This window comes from Scyliorhinus torazame, chromosome 28, assembly GCF_047496885.1.
Source record: "Scyliorhinus torazame isolate Kashiwa2021f chromosome 28, sScyTor2.1, whole genome shotgun sequence".
In the NCBI taxonomy this organism is placed as follows: domain Eukaryota; kingdom Metazoa; phylum Chordata; class Chondrichthyes; order Carcharhiniformes; family Scyliorhinidae; genus Scyliorhinus; species Scyliorhinus torazame.
In genome coordinates, this window is record NC_092734.1 from 23201551 (window position 1) to 23224325 (window position 22775).

At 44.6% G+C, this 22775-nt stretch overlaps 1 protein-coding gene across 9 annotated transcripts in view; it reads left to right on the forward strand.

Moving 5' to 3' along the window:
• Positions 1-22519, forward strand: part of LOC140403578 (adenosine kinase-like) — a 314037-nt gene extending 291518 nt beyond the window's left edge. For all 9 annotated transcript variants that reach the window (XM_072491639.1, XM_072491640.1, XM_072491645.1 and 6 more), the window contains 2 exons: positions 8531-8617; positions 21554-22519. In XM_072491639.1, the coding sequence (XP_072347740.1) occupies positions 8531-8617; positions 21554-21678 (212 nt within the window). In that variant the 3' untranslated portion in view covers positions 21679-22519. The remainder of the gene's footprint in view (positions 1-8530; positions 8618-21553) is intronic.
• Positions 22520-22775: the final 256 nt, after the last annotated feature.

The following is a 22775-nucleotide window of genomic DNA, read 5'->3' on the forward strand; positions in this document are numbered from 1 at the left end:
AGACTGTCTCATCAGCTTTTTCCTATGATTAAAAATCTCATCGATGGCAGAAACCCGAGGCAAAATAGAACTGCTTTTTCCACAGCAGTTTAACCATGGCTTCTCACTCAGGCCTTGCATGTGAATATTTGTTGTAGACTTCCAATATGAATTTGAAGAACTGGATAGCTAAAAAAGTTACCATTTTTAATGGATTAATTTTAAATATTGTAACTATGATACTGGGAGAAAAGAGGGCACCATTGGAAGAAGATGATAATGTCACTGGACTAGTAATCCAGAGGCCCAGAATGATCTTTGTGGGGGGGGGGGGGGGGGGGGGGGTCAAATCTCACCACAGCAGTTGATGGAATTTAAATCCATTTAATAAATCTGGAATGTTAAGCAGTGGTGACCATGAAACTATTATAGCTCGTTGTGAAAACAACATCTCATTCACGAGTGTACTTTAGGGAAGGAAATCTGCCCTGGTTTGGCCTCCATGTTATTCTCGGCCAATATGGCTGACTCTTAACTGTGCTCTGAGTTGGCCCTGTAAACCACTCCATTCAAGAGCAATTAGGGTGGGCCACGATGGCATGGGGAAAAGAAACATCAGGGGCTGGATTCTCCGCCCCGCCGCATTTCTGTTTCATCCCTGCGATGGGATGCTCCATTACACCAGCCAGTCACGGGTTTCCCACTTGTGGGGCAGCCCCACGCCGTCGGAAAGCCCCCAGGCTGCCTGCAAAACGGAGAATCCAGCCCTCGGTGTTGCTTTCTCTCTAATGCAGCTGCACCAAATATTAGCAAGTTTCAAAGCCAAGGGAAACATCTTAAAAGGTTGGTTTTAATTTCATAGTTTTGCAAGGAAATTAATCAAGATGATAGTTAACTAGTTGTTTGACTCTCTTGTACAAAATAGAATTGGTTATGTACGTCCAGAATGAAGCACACTATTAAAGAATTCTCCCAAATCCTCGGCAGCGGATACGATGGTAGGCTTGGGGGGGGAGAATATGGCGAGATCTCAGAAATCGGTTTCACACTGGCTTGAATTTACAGCAGGATCTTCCGCTGGTCCCAGCCATGGGTCAGAAAACCTGCCAGAGGCCAGCGTGAATCTTATCTGCATCCCATTGATGGTGATGTTGGACGCCTTTTCAATATGGCACCCGGTGGACTACGCGGCATCAGGCCTGCCCCACCACTGAGTGTGTCGTAAAACATCCAGGTGTATAATTACTGAGGTAGGACCAGGAGATTTGGCGTGTTTTCCCGCCAGTCTTTGCAGCAGGAAAAACTCCATGTTCCTGCCCCCACCACGACATTTTGTCTCAAAGTGGGAGAATTCTTCCCAAAATAATTTACTTGGAATCCAGGTTAAAAGCAGGTTCTCAAGAAACATGAAAGAATCCTAGAATCTACGGCATGGAGACAGGCCCTTCGGCCCAAACTGGTCCATGGTAACCAAAAAGCCCATCTATCAGTTCATTCGTTTCAGTTCTTTAGGAGCCTGGTGATTTTCCTGTTTAGTGTTGTTCTTATTAATTTATCTGTTTTCTCCCTTTAGCAAAGAGGCACTTAATTTATATTGAATTACAAGAGAATAATATTAGAGTTTATATTTATTGTCTGCAATCTCAAAAACTGACCTACAATCATCAGAAACGTGTCATCATTATATTTTTCTTGCTGAAATATTATTTTGTGATAAAATAGCCATGACTTAATAAAAAAACTGAATCTGAAATGATGACATTTCCGTTTCTTCAGAAAAGGCTTGCAGTGAACGAAAATGGGTTTACCCAGAGTAGAGGGATTTCAAACTTGGTTTGGGTGGGAAGATATCTCTGCTGGATCAAGGAAGGAAAATTTAAAACACATGATAATTATGGGTGAGGAATGTTATTGGACCCATTTCAATTCATCCTTGTGCGGAGTCTGCACATTCTCCCCGTGTGTGCGTGAGTTTCCTCCGGGTGCTCCGGTTTCCTCCCACAGTCCAAAGATGTGCAGGTTAGGTGGATTGGCCATGCTAAATTGCCCTTAGTGTCCAAAATTGCCCTTCGTGTTGGGTGGGGTTACTGGGTTATGGGGATAGGGTGGAGATGTGGACCTTGGGTAGGGTGCTCTTTCCAAGAGCCGGTGCAGACCCGATGGGCCGAATGGCCTCCTGCACTGTAAATTCTATGATAATTTCAAAGAGATGCTGGAGCTACTGCCACCCCTCAATTACAGTATGAAATGAAAATGAAAATCGCTTATTGTCACAAGTAGGCTTCAAATGAAGTTACTGTGAAAAGCCCTTAGTCACCACATTCCAGCGTGTGCGCGGGGAGGCTGGTACTGGAATTGAACCATGTTGCTGGCCTGCCTTGGTCTGCTTTCAAAGCCAGCAATTTAGCCCTGTGCTAAACCAGCCCATCATTTCTTAAATAAATGTTTCAAGGGTTTCTCCTGCACTATTTTATGTGGAACTCAATTCCCTATATTAATTACTATGTGAAGATAATGTCCTGAATATCAGTCTTAAATGTACCCTTTACTGTCTCAAATGTGTCCCTTTGGGCTACCCTCCCAATTTAATTTAAAGTAATCTTCCAAATTTACTTTTTCCACTCCCGTAATTAGACATGTGCAGTCATAAGATCACCTATCAGCTGCCTCCTTTAAAGATTGAAAGGTCTGATTCTTTGCAGCCTTTTCTTATAGTTTACCCTATAAGAATCGACTTTGTGCACTATCTCTCATGCTCCAGTTAACCTCGTGTTGCAGTGACTTGAACTAGATGCAGCACTCAAATGCAATCTGTCCAGAGCATTTTTCAGTTTAGTCCTAATGTCCTCTGATTTGAATTCTACAGTCTGACAATGTATTTCAATTTTGTTGTTTTGATTATGTTGAATGTTGAGCCTACTGAGATTCGTAGGTCTCTCTTAGCTTGTTCCTTGGCTATTTCGATACCTTTCTTGAATTATGTATGTCAGATTTCCTCCCGGGGCAGTGTTTTTGTCAGCACTAAATTACGCTGCCCATTTACCTATTTTAACCAACCCACTATGTAATTTCTTTCCTCGTTCAAATGACACTTCTGATTTGGTATCATTGGCAAACGATAGCACAGTGGTTAGCACTGTTGCTTCACAGCGTCGGGGACCCGGGTTCAATTCCCGGCTTGCGTCACTTTCTGTGCAGAGTCTGCACGTTCTCCCCGTGTCTGCGTGGGTTTCCTCCGGGTGCTCCGGTTTTGTCCCACAAGTCCCGAAAGACGTACTTGTTAGCTGAATTGGACATTCTGAATTCTCTCTGTGTACCCGAACAGGTGCTGGAGTCTGGCGACTAGGTGATTTTCACAGTAACTTCATTGCAGCCGACTTGTGACACTAATAAAGATTATTATTATTAAATCCATGTCATTTTTGTAAATTCGAAAACAGCCCAATATTGAGACCCCTCATTTGGAGATTTGTCAGATGTCTTTCAAAAGTCTAGATCCTCACATTATCAGACTTGCACAGATCCACTGGAAATTACTGAGGCTGCAACAACTCATGGCCCCTTTGTGGCACGGTCGCACAGTGGTTAGCACAGTTGCTTCACAGCTCCAGGGTCCCAGGTTCGATTCCCCGTTGGGTCACTGACTGTGCGGAGTTTGCACTTTCTCCCCGTGTCTGCGTGGGTTTACTCCGGGTGCTCTGGTTTCCTCCCATAGTCCAAAGATGTGCAGGTTAGGTGGATTGGTCATGTTAAATTGCCCTTAGTGTCCAAAAAAGATTAGGTGGGGTTACTGGATTACAGGGATAGGGTGGAGGTGTGGGCTTAGGTAGGGTGCTCTTTTCAAGGGCCGGTGCAGACTTGATGGGCCAAATGGCCTCCTTCTGCACTGTAAATTCTATTTTTTTTAAATGGACTTTGTTGAAACAGCATCTAACTCTATGCTGACTATTATTAGACTAACAGTGTGACACTTCAGTGCATTGTCGAGGAGGTGGTGAAGTTGAGGTAAGATATGAAATGGAGATCCTGTTTGTATTCTCAGATAGATGACTGCTTGAAAAGAAGCTTCAGAGTTCCACCAGTGTCCCAGTCAGTATATATCTTTAAACTGACACCTCCAGAAATTACCTCGACATATGTCTCATTTCTATTTATGAGACATTGCTGTGTGTAAATTGGTTCCTGCGTTTTCCTACATTATAACATATGCAACGTTTCAAAGGTATTTAATTCAGAAATGTGTAAAATGGAATAGACAGGTTGAGGGCTCTGTCAACCACTATGGAGGGCAAACCTCAGTTAGGGCAAAAAGCGAATTTGAAGGGCTGGTCTGGAAAGTGGCAACAGATGAAACTGAGAGAGCAGGGGAGAGTCCTTTTCAGCCAGTAGGTCGGGAGGAATTATAATCAAAGTCGTTCTGAGACTCCGTGAACTTATGGTGGAGAACTAGTGAGGGGTCCAGCTGAAGGGCAGCAAAATCTTTACTAAAGTTCACAGTAAGTCGAAAAGAAGCCCACTTCCAGTGTTCCAGCACTTCCTCGAAATTGGCTGAAGAGCAGCATTTGTGTCAACTTGAGAACAGGTAACATGCAGCCCATCACAGCTAGTGAATGGCTTGCATGGACCAGAGAGAGACAAGGAGGAAGAACAATCAGTTTGTGGATGTGTGGAGGAGGGAAGCTATTTTTGAATTGCGACAAATTACTACCAGGAAACTGAAAACAAACGTTTGTTGACTGTGATTACAGGCACATTAAATGTAATTACCCAGGTGTGAAAACATGTTCATGTCAGTTAATCAGCTCGAATGCGTCTGTTTTATCCCTTCATTAGCATTGAGTATGGGCATTTATTCTGTGTGTCAGAGCATCAATTAAAATATATACGGGTCAAATAACGTGTCTGAGCGAGAATCTAAATCATTTGCATTTTTAGCACAGATTTTGCGAGATAACACAACTCTGCCCTGTAGTCATTTGTATGTTTTGTCAGTCTGCACCATCCCGATTATCATTGTAATAAAAGATATCATAACTGGGGCAGCACGGTAGCATTGTGGATAGCACAACTGCTTCACAGCTCCAGGGTCCCAGGTTCGATTCCGGCTTGGGTCACTGTCTGTGCGGAGTCTGCACATCCTCCCAGTGTGTGCGTGGGTTTCCTCCGGGTGCTCCGGTTTCCTCCCACAGTCCAAAGATGTGCAGGTTAGGTGGATTGGCCATGATAAATTGCCCTTGGTGTCCAAAATTGCCCTTAGTGTTGGGTGGGGTTACTGGGTTATGGGGATGGGGTGGAGGTGTTGACCTTGGGTAAGGTGCTCTTTCCAAGAGCCGGTGCAGACTCGATAGGCCGAATGGCCTCCTTCTGCACTGTAAATTCTATGAAACACCTTTGGTGTGTCTGCAGTTGAATAGACGGGGTGGTATTTGAAAACAGTGATAACTGTCCTGGGTATTTGCTGATCATGTGTTTTGCTTCAGAAATATATAGTTGTACCTCCTCTGTGTTCTCAATCTAGTTTGTCTTCTGGGAGTGTATAACAAAACTGGCCAACAGTTATCTGAATCTTCTGAGTAATGTTACCTAGCTTGTGTGTCATTGTATAAGCAGACTCCAAAGAGGGAAAGGATGTCCCAGAGCCCCATAAGACGGTTCAGAATAAGTTAATGGTAATTTAAAAGCACCTCTCACTACTTAATACGGGTTAATAAAACTAATATTTTAAAATAAAGGTAATATCTTTATTATTGGCACTCGCTGGGAATGGGTGTTGCTGGTTAATGAAAAATACCAGTTAATAGAGCATTCCATTTACCAATGGAATACAGCGCAATACATGTAACTTGAACTGAGATGCAAGTATTGAGGAAGCAAAATACTGCAGATGCTGGAGATCTGAAATAACAGAAAATGCTAAAAGAAAAAAGCTCAGCTGACCTGGCCGCACCTGTGGAGAGACAAACCGAGTTAATGTTTCGAATCAGACACGACGACTTTAAGGAAGTCACATTGGACTCCAAAACGTTAACTCCGTTTCTCCTCACAGATGCTGCCAGACTTGCTGAGTTATTCCAGCACATTCTGCTTTATCTAAGTAAAGAAACATATTATTTTTACTTTTAAATCTTCAACAGTATATTAAAACATGAACTAAAGCATAAAATAATACAGTATACAGCTAAGGGTTCCAAATAATTTACGAACATACGAAATAGAAGCAGGCGTAGGCTATTCAGCCCCTTGAGACTGTTTCATCATTCAAGAAAATCAAGATTGTGGCCTCAAATCCACATTCCTTGAGACCATAAGGAATAGGAGCAGAATTAGGCCATCGGCCCATCGAGTCTGCTCCGCCATTCGATCATGGCCGATATGTTTCTCATCCCCATTCTCCTACCTTCTCCCACACCCCCTGATTAATCAAGAACTTATCTATCTCTGTCTTAAAGTCACTCAGTGATATCGCCTCCACAGCCTTCTGTGGCAATGAGTTTAACAGATTCACCACCCTCTTGCTGGAGAAACTCCTCCACATCTCAGTTTTAAAGGACCATCTCTTCCGTCTGATGCTGGACCCTTGGGTTCCAGTCTCCCCTGCTAGTCTAAACATCTTTTCCACTCTATCTAGGCCTCTCAGTATTTTGTAAGTTTCAATGATATCTTCCTTGTTCTTCTAAATTCCATAGAGTACAGGCCCAACCACTCCCCATATGATAAGCTCTTCATTTCTGTGATCATTATTGTGAACCTCCTCTAGACCCCCTCCAAGGCCAGCACATCCTTCCTTAGATACGGGATCCAAAACTGCTCACAATATTCCAAATGGATCTGACCAGAGCCTCAACGGTACTCTAGCCCTCTCAAAATGAATGCCAACATTGCATTTGCCTTGCTAACTGCCAACTGATCCTGCATGTTAACCTTAAGAGAAACCTGAACTGGGACTCCCGAGTCCCTTTCTGCTTCAGATTTCTAAAGCCTTTTCCCATTTAGAAATTAGTCTCTGCCTCTATTCTTCCTACCAAAGTGCATAACCTCACATGTTTCCACATTGTATTTCAGCTGCAACTTCTTTGCCCACTCTCCTAGCCTGTCCAAAGTCCTTCTACAGCCTCCCCACTTCCTCAATACTACCTGTCCCTCTTCATATCTTTGTATCATCTGCAAATTTAGGAACAATGCCCTCAGTTCCTCCTTCCAGATCGTTAATCTATATCGTGAATAGTTCCAACACTGACCCCAGCGAAACATAAGTCACTGGCTGCCATCCTGAAAACGACCCCTTTAACCCCACTCTCTGCCTTCTGCCAGTCAGCCAATCTTCTATCCATGCCAGTACTTTGCCGCTAACACCATGGGCTCTTATCTTATTTAGTACATCCTGCACTGCACCTTGTCAAAGGCCTTCCGGTAATCCAAATAGATCATGTCCACTGGCTCTCCTTTGTCTAACTCCCTCGTTACCGCCTCAAAGAATTCTAACAGATTTGTCGAGCATGACCGTGGCAAAACCGTGGTGACTCGGCCCTATTTTACCATGCACTTCCAGGTACTCTGCAATCTCATCTAAGGGGCTGGTTTAGCACACTGGGCTAAATCGCTGGCTTTGAAAGCAGACCAAGGCAGGCCAGCAGCACAATTCAATTCCCGTACCAGCCTCCCCGAACAGGCGCCGGAATGTGGTGACTAGGGGCTTTTCACAGTAACTTCATTTGAAGCCTACTTGTGACAATAAGTGATTTTCATTTTCATTTCATTTCCTTAATAATAGACTCTAAAAATCTGACCAGCAACAGAAGTCAGGCTAACCGGCCTATAATTTCCCGTATTCTGCCTCCCACCCTTCTTAAACAGGGGTGTTACATGAGCCATTTTCCACTCCTCTGGGACCCTCCCTAAACTCCAGTGATTCCTGAAAGCTCACTACCAATGCTTCCACAATGTCCTCAGCAATCTCCTTTCGAATCCTGGGATGTAGTACATCCGGTCCAGATGATTTATCCACCTTCAGACCTAAGCTTCCCCAACACCACCTCCTTGGTGATGGCCACTGCACTCACCTCTGTCCCTGACTCTCTTGAAGTTCTGGTATGCCACTGGTGTCTTTCACCCTGAAGACTGATGCACAGTACCTATTCAGTTCCTCTGCCATTTCTTTGTTTGCTATTACTACTTCTCCAGCCTCATTTTCCAGTGGTCCATTGTCTATTCCTGCCTCTCTCTTACCTTTCATATATCGAAAAAAAACTCTTGCAATCTCCTTTTAGATTACTAGCTAGCTTACACTCATATTTCATCTTCTCCCCACTTATTGCATTTTTAGTTGTCCTCTGTTTGCTTTTAAAGGCTTCCCAATCCTTAGCTTCCCACTAATCCTCGTAATCGCTTTGGAATTGCTTCCGGTTGGTAAAGTGACAATTTGTATTCAGGGAACATCAAAATTCCGCTGAGTAGTGAAGTCCAGGTGGCAGAGAGCTGGGTAACATAAGGTTTACTGTATTTGATTACAATTTTTCATTATAATATGTATCATTTTCCATCTTTCTCACAGTTGATAATGTAATAGCCTACCCTGTCCTGGATATTAAACAAGATGAGATTGTCGATACTAATGGAGCTGGTGATGCCTTTGTTGGAGGTAAATATCTTCGGTGTTTGAGTTGTATGCCAAAAGATGTAATTTTGTGAAAAATGCCGTCTCAAAAACACTGCATGTTTATTACCTTCCTATTCTTGTTCAAACCAGTATCTGAGCAATTTAAGCCATCAGGGATCATTGCTCCAATAAATACTGTGAAACTTATCTGTGCCAAAATTGTAACTGAAAATATGAACTTGGCATTTAATTTTTGACGCAGAAATACAAAATATTTGTTTACTAGTACACATTTATATTGTCAGAAAATGACCACTGTTGTTTACCACATACATAAATTATTTGATCTTGGGAATCGGAGGTGTGTGCTATTAAAATTTGCAAATGATCCCAAACTCCAAGGATATCGCCATTCACATAAAGGACTACACTAATATAGGGGAAGACATAAACAGGTTTTGAGTGGGTGGAGGTATTCCATAGCAAGTGTGAAGTGGATCATTTTGATAGGAGGAATAAGGAAGCCACTTATTGCTAGAAGCTAAGATGCTAAGTGGGTTGGCAGAGCAGAGATTTGGAAATACAGATGAATAAATTTCTAAATATAGTAGCACAAGTTGACGAGACCATGAAGAGTGCAAGCAAAGTACTAAGGTCCCATGTTATAGAAACCGAATATAGAATGGGGAAAATTATAAACTTATGTGGAACCTCGGCCAAATCACACTTTGGAGTGCTGTGTACGGTTCTGGTCTCCAGACTAACAAAATTACATTGAAGCAACAGAGACTGCAGAATACGTTTACAAGAATTATACTAAAATTTGGAAGAAGCAGTTATCGGAAAAAGATTGAGTAGACTGCGGCACGGAAGCACAGTGGGTTCGCACTGTTGCTTCACAGCACAAGGGTCTTGGTTCGATTCCTGGCTTGGGTCACTGTCTGTGTGGAGTCTGCACGTTCTCCCCGCGTCTGCGTGTGTTTCCTCTGGATGCTCCGGTTTCCTCCCACACGTCCCGAAAGACATGCTTGTTCGGTGAATTAGACATTCTGAATTCTCCCTCGGTGTGCCCGAACAAGCGCCGGAATGTGGCGACTAGGGGATTTTCACAGTAACTTCATTGCAGTGTTAATGTAAGCCTACTTGTGACAATAATAAAGATTATTATGAGATTATTAGACTGGAGCTCTGTCCTCAGGAAATTAAAGACTAAGAGGAGACTCTGGGATATTCAGAGTGATGAAGGGCCATGCTAACGTGGATATAATTACCACCTGTCAATGCCCAAATCAAGGGCGCACAAGATAGACATGATCTGGCCAAAGGACGTAGGAAGAATTTATTTTCAGAGAATGTGGCACTTGCTGAAACAGCTAGCATTAAAGCATTTAAGGGGAAGCTTGTTGGATATGTGAGGGAGAAGGAAACTGTGAGATATGGAAGGAGAAATATACAATCTGGCATTCACCAGTTTGATTAAAATGGTGTGGTTCTGTGCTGTAAATTTGATCTAATATGTAATTCCCTAACTAAGAGGGTAAGTGGATGATTTGTTTCATGGTCCACTGACTGCTGATTTGAGTCTACCATTATAGGACAGGCACATGAACAGCCTGTGTTGACTTTCTTTCCATTTGGCAGGTCGCTGTCTCAGAATCTGAAAATGCCGATGATCCTGAGAACTGCCATGTGGTGTACTGTAGGCTGTAGTGTAAACGCACAGCCTTCCAATCTGTGGTGCAACATCTTAAAAAGTTAGCACATTATGACTGGGGTGGTCCACTACAGACTAAACTGATAACAAATGAAGTTGAATCTGTGCAAGCAGGGCATGTGAAATAGGAGCAAGATTGCTAGATCCTTCGTTCCCTGCTATTTCTTGAATGTTTTTTGTGTCTCCAGATGCAAAATATTTGTTTCTTTATTCCTCATTGGAATTTCTTCTGTCGCTGCGTGTAAGGGATCGTGTTTACTTTCGCTAATCCCTTCCTTTTTACATACTCATAGAAACTTTTCTAATCTGCTTTCTCTCTATCAATTCCGTGGCTATCCTTTCAATCCTCAAGATTGCTATTCTTTTTGGTGACATTCTAAGCCGCCTCTTTATTCTGACACTATCTTTAACTTCTCTTAGCCACATTTCAACCAGTTTTCTTTTGCTGTTTTTATCCCTTAACATAATGTATATTTTCTTTGAGATTTGAAATTTGTGAACTGCCTCTTCATACAGTGCTTGGTATTGATAGCCTTTGGCAATATTTATAAAATCCAAAAGTTACACTCAACATCGTAGCACCGTGTCTGAGCAAACGTAAATTCTGGATGTCCATGGGATAGAATTTCAAACCTCCTATAAAGGTGAACTCAGTCAGATGAAAGGCACTTGAATTGGGAGAACTAGTTGAGGACTATGAGGAAAATTTGAAGAAAAAAATGATAATTTTGTTCCATGTAAATTCAACAGAATAAGATGAAAAGATTTGTATTCCTAATGCTGAATTAATTTCCCTGTAGGATTACAATAGATCGCTAGAGTAATGGAAAATATAGCTTCTTTGGAAGTGGTTACCATGTTTATGACAACGGATGCAAAATTATTGAATTCATTACAAACTTATTGATCCTTAAGCTGCAAGCAGTTCAGGCCAAACAAACTGACTCAAATGGTTTTGTAATCTTATTCAGTTTACATACCATCGTTTTGAAGAAAGGAAGCTGGTAGTAAACCAAATTATTCATCAAAAAAACTTGATTAAGGGGAAAAACGTAGATTAATAATAGAACCTTTGTTGTCCTCAAGTTATCTAAAATTGCTTCATAGCCAGTGAACACCGTTTGAATAGTAGTTATGATGTTGTTATGCAGCAAAACACAACAGTTTGCATATATCAAGATTCCGAAAACACAAATTAGGTAAATGTCTTGTTTTTTTTTTTAAATAATATTTTATTGAAAATTTTTGGTCAACCAACACAGTACATTGTGCATCCTTTACACAACATTGTAACAATACAGATAATAATGACCTTTTTAAATTTAAACAAAAACAACAACAAATAAATAAATATTAAATAACAAAAAATAAAAACTAGCCCTAATTGGCAACTGCCTTGTCTCAGGCCACACCCCCCCCCCCCCCCCCATCCCCCCCATCCCTCTCCCCCCCCCCCCCCCCCCCCCCCCCAAGTCCTGGGCCGCTGCTGCTGCCTTCTTTGTTCTCCCCCATCTATCTTTCCGCAAGATATTCGACGAACGGTTGCCACCGCCTAGTAAACCCTTGAGCCGACCCCCTTAGGACGAACTTAATCCGCTCTAACTTTATGAACCCCGCCATATCATTTATCCAGGTCTCCACCCCCGGGGGCTTGGCGTCTTTCCACATTAGCAGTATTCTGCGCCGGGCTACTAGGGACGCAAAGGCCAAAACATCGGCCTCTTTCGCCTCCTGCACTCCCGGCTCTTGTGCAACCCCAAATATAGCCAACCCCCAGCTTGGTTCGACCCGGACTCCTACTACTTTCGAAAGCACCTTTGTCACCCCCATCCAAAACCCCTGTAGTGCCGGGCATGACCAAAACATATGGGTATGATTCGCTGGGCTTCTCGAGCACCTCGCACACCTATCCTCCACCCCAAAAAATTTACTGAGCCGTGTTCCAGTCATATGTGCCCTGTGTAATACCTTAAACTGAATCAGGCTTAGCCTGGCGCACGAGGACGACGAGTTTACCCTGTTTAGGGCATCTGCCCACATCCCCTCCTCAATCTCCTCCCCTAGCTCTTCTTCCCATTTCCCTTTTAGTTCGTCCATCATAGTCTCCCCTTCGTCTCTCATTTCCCTATATATATCCGACACCTTACCGTCCCCCACCCATTTCTTTGAGATGACTCTGTCCTGCACCTCTTGTGTCGGGAGCTGCGGGAATTCCCTCACCTGTTGCCTCGCAAAAGCCCTCAATTGCATGTACCTGAATGCATTCCCTTGGGGCAACCCATATTTCTCGGTCAGCGCTCCCAGACTCGCAAACTTCCCATCCACAAATAGATCTTTCAATTGCGTTATACCTGCTCTTTGCCACATTCCATATCCCCCATCCATTCCCCCCGGGGCAAACCTATGGTTGTTTCTTATCGGGGACCCCCCCAGTGCTCCGGTCTTTACCCTATGTCGTCTCCACTGTCCCCAAATCTTTAGTGTAGCTACCACCACCGGACTCGTGGTATAGTTCCTTGGTGAGAACGGCAATGGGGCTGTCACCATAGCCTGCAGGCTGGTCCCCCTACAGGACGCCCTCTCTAATCTCTTCCACGCCGCTCCTTCCTCCTCTCCCATCCACTTACTCACCATTGAAATATTAGCGGCCCAATAATACTCACTTAGGCTCGGTAGTGCCAGCCCCCCCCTATCCCTACTACGCTGTAAGAATCCCTTCCTCACTCTCGGAGTCTTCCCGGCCCAAACAAAACCCATGATACTCTTTTCTATCCTTTTGAAAAAAGCCTTCGTGATCACCACCGGGAGACACTGAAACACAAAAAGGAATCTCGGGAGGACCACCATCTTAACCGCCTGCACCCTCCCTGCCATTGACAATGCTACCATATCCCATCTCTTGAAATCTTCCTCCATCTGTTCCACCAACCGCGTCAAATTTAGCCTGTGCAATGTGCCCCAATTCTTAGCTATCTGGATCCCCAGGTAACGAAAGTCTCTTGTTACCTTCCTCAACGGTAGGTCTTCTATTTCTCTACTCTGCTCCCCTGGATGCACCACAAACAGCTCACTCTTCCCCATGTTCAATTTATACCCTGAAAAATCCCCAAACTCCCCAAGTATCCGCATTATTTCTGGCATCCCCTCCGCTGGATCCGCCACATATAGTAGCAGATCATCCGCATATAAAGATACCCGGTGTTCTTCTCCTCCCCTAAGTATTCCCCTCCATCCCTTGGAACCTCTCAGCGCTATCGCCAGGGGCTCAATTGCCAGTGCAAACAGTAATGGGGACAGAGGACATCATGCCGATCCCCGTCCATTCGTGACCACACTCGCCACTGGGGCCCTATACAACAGCTGCACCCATCTAACATACCCCTCTCCGAACCCAAATCTCCTCAACACCTCCCACAGATAATCCCACTCCACTCTATCAAATGCTTTCTCGGCATCCATCGCCACTACTATCTCCGTTTCACCCTCTGGTGGGGCCATCATCATTACCCCTAACAACCTCCGTATGTTCGTGTTCAGCTGTCTCCCCTTCACAAACCCAGTTTGGTCCTCATGAACCACCCCCGGGACACATTCCTCTATTCTCATTGCCATTACCTTGGCCAAGACCTTGGCATCTACATTGAGGAGGGAGATTGGTCTGTAGGACCCGCATTGTAGCGGATCCTTTTCCTTCTTTAAAAGAAGCGATATCGTTGCTTCTGACATAGTCGGGGGCAGTTGTCCCCTTTCCTTTGCCTCGTTGAAGGTCCTCGTCAGTAGCGGGGCGAGCAAGTCCAAATATTTTCTGTAAAATTCAACTGGGAATCCGTCCGGTCCCGGGGCCTTTCCCGTCTGCATGTTCCTAATTCCTTTCACCACTTCTTCTACCGTGATCTGTGCTCCCAATCCCATCCTATCCTGCTCTTCCACCTTGGGAATTTCCAGCCGATCCAAAAACTCCATCATTCTCTCCCTCCCATCCGGGGGTTGAGCTTCATACAATTTTTTATAAAATGTCTTAAACACTTCATTCACTCTCTCCGCTCCCCGGTCCGTCTCTCCATCTTCGTCTCTCACCCCCCCTATTTCCCTCGCTGCTCCCCTTTTCCTCAATTGGTGTGCCAGCAATCTGCTCGCCTTCTCTCCATATTCATACTGTACACCCTGCGCCTTCCTCCATTGTGCCTCTGCAGTGCCTGTGGTCAGCAAGTCAAATTCCACATGCAGCCTTTGCCTTTCCCTATACAGTCCCTCCTCCGGTGCTTCCGCATACTGTCTGTCCACCCTCAAAAGTTCTTGCAACAACCGCTCCCGTTCCTTACTCTCCTGCTTCCCTTTATGTGTCCTTATTGATATCAGCTCCCCCCTAACCACCGCCTTCAACGCCTCCCAGACCACTCCCACCTGAACCTCCCCATTGTCATTGAGTTCCAAGTACTTTTCAATGCATCCCCTCACCCTTAAGCACACCCCCTCATCCGCCATTAGTCCCATGTCCATTCTCCAGGGTGGACGCCCTCTTGTTTCCTCCCCTATCTCCAAGTCTACCCAGTGTGGGGCATGATCCGAAATGGCTATAGCCGTATATTCCGTTCCCCTCACCCTCTGGATCAATGCCCTACCCAACACAAAAAAGTCTATGCGTGAATAGACTTTATGGACATAGGAGAAAAACGAGAACTCCTAGGTCTACTGAATCTCCACGGGTCCACCCCTCCCATCTGCTCCATAAAATCCTTGAGCACCTTGGCTGCTGCCGGCCTCCTACCAGTCCTGGACTTCGACCTATCCAGCCTTGGTTCCAACACCGTGTTAAAGTCTCCCCCCATTATCAGCTTTCCGGTCTCTAGGTCTGGGATGCGTCCTAGCATTCGCCTCATAAAATTGGCATCGTCCCAATTCGGGGCATACACGTTTACCAACACCACCATCTCTCCCTGTAATTTGCCACTCACCATCACGTATCTTCCCCCGTTATCCGCCACTATAGTCTTTGCCTCGAACATTACCCGCTTCCCCACTAATATAGCCACCCCCCTGTTTTTCGCATCCAGCCCCGAATGGAACACCTGCCCTACCCATCCTTTGCGCAACCTAACCTGATCTATCAGTTTCAGGTGCGTTTCCTGTAACATGACCACATCTGCTTTAAGTTTCTTAAGGTGTGCGAGTACTCGTGCCCTCTTTATCGGCCCGTTAAGCCCCCTCACGTTCCACGTGATCAGCCGAGTTGGGGGGCTTCCCACCCCCCCCCCCCTTGCCGGTTAGCCATCATCTTTTTCCAGCTTCTCGCCCAGTTCCCACGCGGCTGTATTTCTCCCAGACGGTGCCCCCCCGCCCATCCTTTCCCGTACCCACTCCCCCCTTTCCCCAGCAGCAGCAACCCAGTAATTCCCCCCTCCCCCCCCCCCCCCCCCCCCGCTAGACCCCCCGCTAGCGTAATTACTCCCCCCATGTTGCTCCCAGAAGTCAGCAAACTCTGGCTGACCTCGGCTTCCCCCCGTGATCACGGCTCGCCCCGTGCGGCGCCCCCTCCTTCCTGCTTCTCTATTCCCGCCATAATTATCATAGCGCGGGAACCAAGCCCGCGCCTCTCCCTCGGCCCCGCCTCCCATGGCCAACGCCCCATCTCCTCTCCCTCCCCACCTCCCCCCATCACCACCTGTGGGAGAAAGAAAAGTTACCATACCGCAGGATTAATCATACAATCCCTCTTCGCCCCCCGCCCACTCGTCCCACCACTTTGTCCAAACGTTCATTTTCGTAGTCCAATCATTCCAATTTTTCTTCTACAATAAAAGTCCACGCTTCATCCGCCGTCTCAAAGTAGTGGTGCCTCCCTTGATATGTGACCCACAGTCTTGCCGGTTGCAGCATTCCAAACTTTATCTTTTTTTTGTGAAGTACCGCTTTGGCCCGATTAAAGCTCGCCCTCCTTCTCGCCACCTCCGCACTCCAATCTTGATAGACGCGGATCACCGCGTTCTCCCATTTACTACACCGAGTTTTCTTCGCCCATCTAAGGACCATTTCTCTATCCTTAAAACGGAGAAATCTCACCACTATGGCTCTGGGAGCTTCTCCTGTTCTCGATCCTCGCACCATAACTCGGTATGCTCCCTCCACCTCCAACGGACCCGTCGGGGCCTCCACTCCCATTAACGAGTGCAGCATCGTGCTCACATATGCCCCGACGTCCGCCCCCTCCACACCTTCAGGAAGGCCAAGAATCCTCAAGTTGTTCCTCCTTGCGTTATTTTCCAGTGCCTCCAACCTCTCCACAGATCGTTTCTGGTGTGCCTCCTGTATCTCCGACTTCACCACCAGGCCCTGTATGTCGTTTTCATTCTCTGCTGCTTTCGCCTTCACGACCCGAAGCTCCTGCTCCTGGGTCTTTTGTTCCTCTTTCAGCCCTTCAATCGCCTGTAATATCGGGGCCAACAACTCTTTCTTCATTTCCTTTTTTATCTCCTCCACGCAGCGTTTCAAAAACTCTTGTTGTTCAGGGCCCCATATTAAACTGCCACCTTCCGACACCATCTTGGTTTCTGCTTGCCTTCCTTGCCGTTGTTCCAAAGGATCCGCTGCAATCCGGCCACTTTCCTCTCCTTTTTCCATCCGTGTCCAGGGGGGAACACCCTTCTGGTTTACCGCACGGTGTTTTCAGCCGTTAAAATTGCCGTTGGGGCTCCTATCAAGAGCCCAAAAGTCCGTTTCACAGGGAGCTGCCGAAACGTGCGACTCAGCTGGTCATCGCCGCACCCGGAAGTCATGTCTTGTTAATCTGTTTTGGTGGTTTGATAGTTAAATCTTGGTCAGAGCCCTCTTCTTCAAATGGTGCAGTGCGATCTTTTATGTTTAAATGAATGTGTAAAGCACAATTCAAATACAAATATAAACATCACTTTGCATCCTGCTATCTCTCTCTTTCTCCCATTTCCCATCGTTTGGCTTATTTATCCACCCAATCCTTCTTTCAGTGTCATTGATTTTACTCCTTTCCTGAAGTCAGATTACTTGTGTTGTTTTGGCAGGTTAAAATCTTTGGACATGGGCCTAGCCAAAAAAAACTTTAACTAAAGATGACGTGCTACAAATTGTTGCCTTCCCTTTTCTTCTTCGCTCTTATCCCTTTTGGAAAGGTGTTCCCTGTTTAGTCATTAAACTGTAATCAAGACATGGGATTATAACAAATACTTGAATAGGATGGAAATAGAGGGATACGGACTCCAGGAGGTGTAGAAGATTTTAGTTTAGACAGGCAGCATGGTCGGCACTGGCTTGGAGGGCCGAAGGGTCTGTTCCTGTGCTGTACTTTTCTTTGATGTGGAGATGCCGGCGTTGGACTGGGGTGAGCACAGTACGAAGTCTTACAACACCAGGTTAAAGTCCAACAGGTTTGTTTCAATGTCACTAGCTTTCGGAGCGCTGCTCCTTCCTCAGGTGAATGAAGAGGTATGTTCCAGAAACACATATATCGACAAATTCAAAGATGCCAGACAATGCTTGGAATGCGAGCATTAGCAGGTGATTAAATCTTTACAGATCCAGAGATGGGGTAACCCCAGGTTAAAGAGGTGTGAATTGTATCAAGCCAGGACAGTTGGTAGGATTTCCCAGGCCAAATGGTGGGGGATGAATGTAATGCGACATGAATCCCAGGTCCCGGTTGAGGCCGCACTCATGTGTGCGGAACTTGGCTATAAGTTTCTGCTCGGTGATTCTGCGTTGTCGCGCGTCCTGAAGGCCGCCTTGGAGAACGCTTACCCGGAGATCAGAGGCTGAATGCCCTTGACTGCGGAAGTGTTCCCCGACTGGAAGGGAACATTCCTGCCTGGTGATTGTTGCGCGATGCCCGTTCATTCGTTGTCGCAGCGTCTGCATGGTCTCGCCAATGTACCACGCTTCGGGACATCCTTTCCTGCAGCGTATGAGGTGGACAACGTTGGCCAAGTCGCACGAGTATGTACCGCAGTTCATTGTACTTTGTTCTTTGTATTACCGGCATGAAAGACAAACAACCTGACGATAACAGCACAAGGGAACAATATTAATGCGATTCCGTGCATTCATATAACATACAATGCAGAAAGAGGACATTCGGCCCATCGAGTCTGCACCGACCCACTTAAGCCCTCACTTCCACCCCATCCCCGTAACCCAATAACCCCTCCTAACCTTTTTGGACACGAAGGGCAATTTAGCATGGCCAATCCACCTAACCTGCACGTCTTTTAACTGTGGGAGGAAACCAGAGCACCTAGAGGAAACCCATGCAGACACTGGGAGAACGTGCAGACTCTGCACAAACAGTGACCCAGCAGGGAATCGAACCTGAGACCCTGGCTCTGTGAAGCCACAGTGGTAGCCATTTGTGCTAACATGCTGCCCCATTCATCAACGTTTTTCCAACATGATGGATTGCTCTCTGCATTGTGCTGCCATGTATATATCATTTTGTACCGGCATTTTATAACGTGCCTCCAGCTAACACCTATGTGTTTAAAGTGCAATTCAGTACAGTTTTACTACCTGATATGTTGGTGGTTCCGTGACTTTTGCAAGATGTCCACATTATTTTCAACTGTGATTTAGGGGTAGCACGATGCAGTGGTTAGCACTGCTGCCTCACAGCGTAGAGGTTCCAGGTTCGATCCCGTCTCTGGGTCACTGTCCGTCTGGAGTTTGCACATTCTCCCCCCTGTTTGCGTGGGTTTTGCTCCGAGAACCCAAAGATATGCAGGCTAGGTGGATTATCCACGCTATATGCCCCTTAATTGGAAAAAATGAATTGGATACTCTAAATTACAAAGAAATAAAAGTATTGTTGATTTAGGCTCATTGGGAGCCCCCCCCCCCCGCCAAAGCATATTTGCAGGCAGGGGACATGTAAAATAGAACAATCAGGTGGTTAATCCCACCCATTTCTGGTCCCCTATTATGTGGTGGGCGAGTAGGGTGCCAGCCAACCCACCTGCCCTCAGGCCTATTGAGGCCCTTACCTGGCAAATTAATGGGCAAATTGCCACAATAACACATGCAACTGGGGAAGGTGGAATGAAGGAGGGTAGCACGGTAGCATTGTGGATAGCACAATTGCTTCACAGCTCCAGGGTCCCAGGTTCGATTCCCGGCTTGGTCACTGTCTGTGCGGAGTCTGCACATCCTCCCCGTGTGTGCGTGGGTTTCCTCCGGATGCTCCGGTTTCCTCCCACAGTCCAAAGATGTGCAGGTTAGGTGGATTGGCCATGATAAATTGTCCTTAGTGTCCAAAATTGCCCTTAGTGTTGGGTGGGGTTACTGGGTTATGGGGATAGGGTGGAGGTGTTGGCCTTGGGTAGGGTGCTCTTTCCAAGAGCCAGTGCAGACCCGATGGGCCGAATGGCCTCCTGGTGCACTGTAAATTCTATGATGAACCTGCTGTTGCATGACCTCGAGCTAAAGGGTGTGCCCATTGGAGGCACATTCTAAGATGGGCACCCCCTTTGTGCCAGCCTCCAGAACCCTCTACTAGTGGAGAGTTTCAAGCAATACCAGGACAAGGCTAGTCCCCCCCCCCCCACACACACACACACACATTAAATTCACCCTGTTTTTTTGGTGCATCTGCAGAGTAGGTTATTCCGTTCCGAATTACACAACGATTTGACTCAGAATATTATTTCTCAATGTTTTAAGTTAAACAATTTATGATAATTAGCACAAACTGCAAATTCAATTAGTCTCTCTATCTTTTATATTCGTTCTTTAACTAGTAAGCCATATTTCTGGCAAAAGTGTTGCCGCTAAATTATTGAGAGAATGTGGTGATAGATAACCAAGCCTCTAGCACCTAGAGTTGCAAAATTCTGGGGGATTGTTAACTATTGAATATGGAGATATTATCGATGCTCCCAAGTGTTCCAGTTCCTGGCTACTTTTGTTGAGTAACACCTGATTACTTGTGTGCATTAGGCTGCTTTGTAACCAGGACATCAAGTAGATGTTACAGAACAAGCAGATCACTCTAATAAAGCTTTAACTTTGTTTACTCAAACACTGTATTGATTTAACTGCAAGAGAAGGAAATTGGTACTCAGCCGTGTGTCCGAGTGGATGAATTTAGCTGCAGTTTTTTATTTCATCATGTTTTGGCTTTATTTAAATATACTCGAGAAAGTAAAAGGCTGATAAATGTTGCTTCAAAAATATGAATATTGAAAATCTGGTCTTTGATCACATTTCTTTTCCTCCATTCAGAAGATGTGATGAGAATTATTTGCCTCATCCCAATTAGTAGTTTATTTAATAATCTTCCGAAAAGAAAACTGATTTACTATGTGTATGTGAATTGAATATTTGAAGAAAACCTCCTTTGACTCATGATTACTTAAACATTTTGTTGCTCATTCTTGCCCTCTCCTAATCATTAATAAATAATTTAGAATGAAGAAAATGCACATTGTGGTGTGTCAGACTCTTGGAATCAGATTTAACAAGATAAGGAACACGGGGGCAGGGGGGGGGGGGGGGGGAGATGTCCCTATATTCAAAGAGAAATCCCAAAAATACAGTTATTTTTGTATTATCTTTCAAAGGATGAAGAATAATATTTATATTTCCTCTCCACCAAACCACTTGTGGACATGATATCTTAAGGCAAAAACATTTGATTGTTCCTCACCTGTGTGGGCAATCTTCCATACAGTGAGTGCTGACAAACTGTTGAACTGTGAGAGGCATCACCATCAAGTCCTACCCTAACCTCTCCCTGCACCACACTAGTCTGGGTAGCACTTGAGGCCAATTATCAAGAGAGTCCATTACCACCCGAGATCTGCTATTACAGCACAGACAGGGAGATGAAAGTAATGAATTTTCTGGTTTCTGTGTCTCGGTGCAATGTTATGGGATCCATTTATCCATTGCCCACCAAAGGGAGTCATGGGACCTTCCTATTAAATTGCACATCTTGAAATATCAAGCTTCAAAGTATGCCACACTGCATCTCATCAAGTGTTATTCTTAAAGCAGAAACAAGTCACAATTTAACATTAAGTTGTGAAAAGAAAAGCTGCAATTCCTTTGTACTGACCTTGATAGCCAGGCCACTGCCCAAAGATAAGAAGGTGAAGATTGACAAAAGGCTGGTTTTATCAATGGAAAATATAATCAAGTGCCCTGCATGTATCTATGACCTGTGCAAAAACAATGTGGTGTACTTACTTGTGTATGTAAAGCTTTTTAATGCTTTGCCTGTTAATTTTTACTGTTTTTCTTTGTAGGTTTTCTGTCGCAACTGGTTTATGATCATCCTCTTGAAAAATGCATCCAAGCTGGTCATTATGCAGCAAATGTCATCATTAGGCGTTCAGGTTGCACATTCCCAGAAGCACCAGACTTTCATTGATGTTTTCATTAATATAAAAATAAGTGGGATCAAGAAGTCCTTTGTTAAATCTAAGAATAGGAACTGCTGTCCATTTAAAAAGTAACCTCTCCTTACTTCCCACACCCTGCATTAAGAATTCTGTACTTAGCTTTTCATTTGTTTTTGTCAATCTGCTACTAAAAATGAATATTCAGAAACTGTGAACACCTTAAAGAGTAGATGACAAAGCCTTGAAAGTGTTTTGATCAAGTTGGTGGTCATGAACTATCTTCTTGATTGTCTTTTCATGATTTTAATTTGCATCTCTCGATGAAACCATGAAGTGTTGATTTTGGCAGTGAATGTTTTGGGAGTTAATTTTTTTATCAACCTGGCAGTAATTATGGCATTGGTAATGGAAGAAAGTATGAGGTAAAAACCATGTTGGCTGTTTTCTTCTTTCAGAAAACTTCAAATTGCATAACTTGTTTATTTTTAGTTTATTTCGACAGTTTTTAAACTCGGCCCAGTTGTAACTGACCTCAAGATATTTGTCATTTGAAATTTGTGCAACTTACCATCATGAAATGGTATCCGCTTAGCAGATTACCTCAGTCTCTTCTGTTTTTTAGTTTATTCAGAATAGCAAACTTATATAGTGAGAATAAAATAAAGTGTAGCACAGAAATATTTATGCAGGCAAATGTTGCTGTAAAATACCAAATCAAATCTGCAAACGCACAGTTTTTAAAATCCTTAAGCTCTGGAGTTATTTGGGCACTTGTAATATTGTTCAAAGAAAGACAACTGTATGCCATTATGACAACATTCTTTTCTTTATAATTTGATATTGACAATAAACAAAGATGATTCTCGTCAATGTTTCCTTGCCTTTAGTATTTTGTTTTCAGGAAATTAAACATAGTTGCACCTTTTGACATTTGGGTAGCATTTAAAACGCTATTGACGGATTCCAAAAGTATTTAGCTACCTTAACTAATTTGGCTTTTCATTACATTGGAATTAATTACTGGTTAAACATTAGAGAACAGATCAAAAAGTAGCATACCACCTTTAAACACAACATCCATTGAAACCACACCGTGTCTGAGAGAGCACACAGTGAGAGCTGGGAG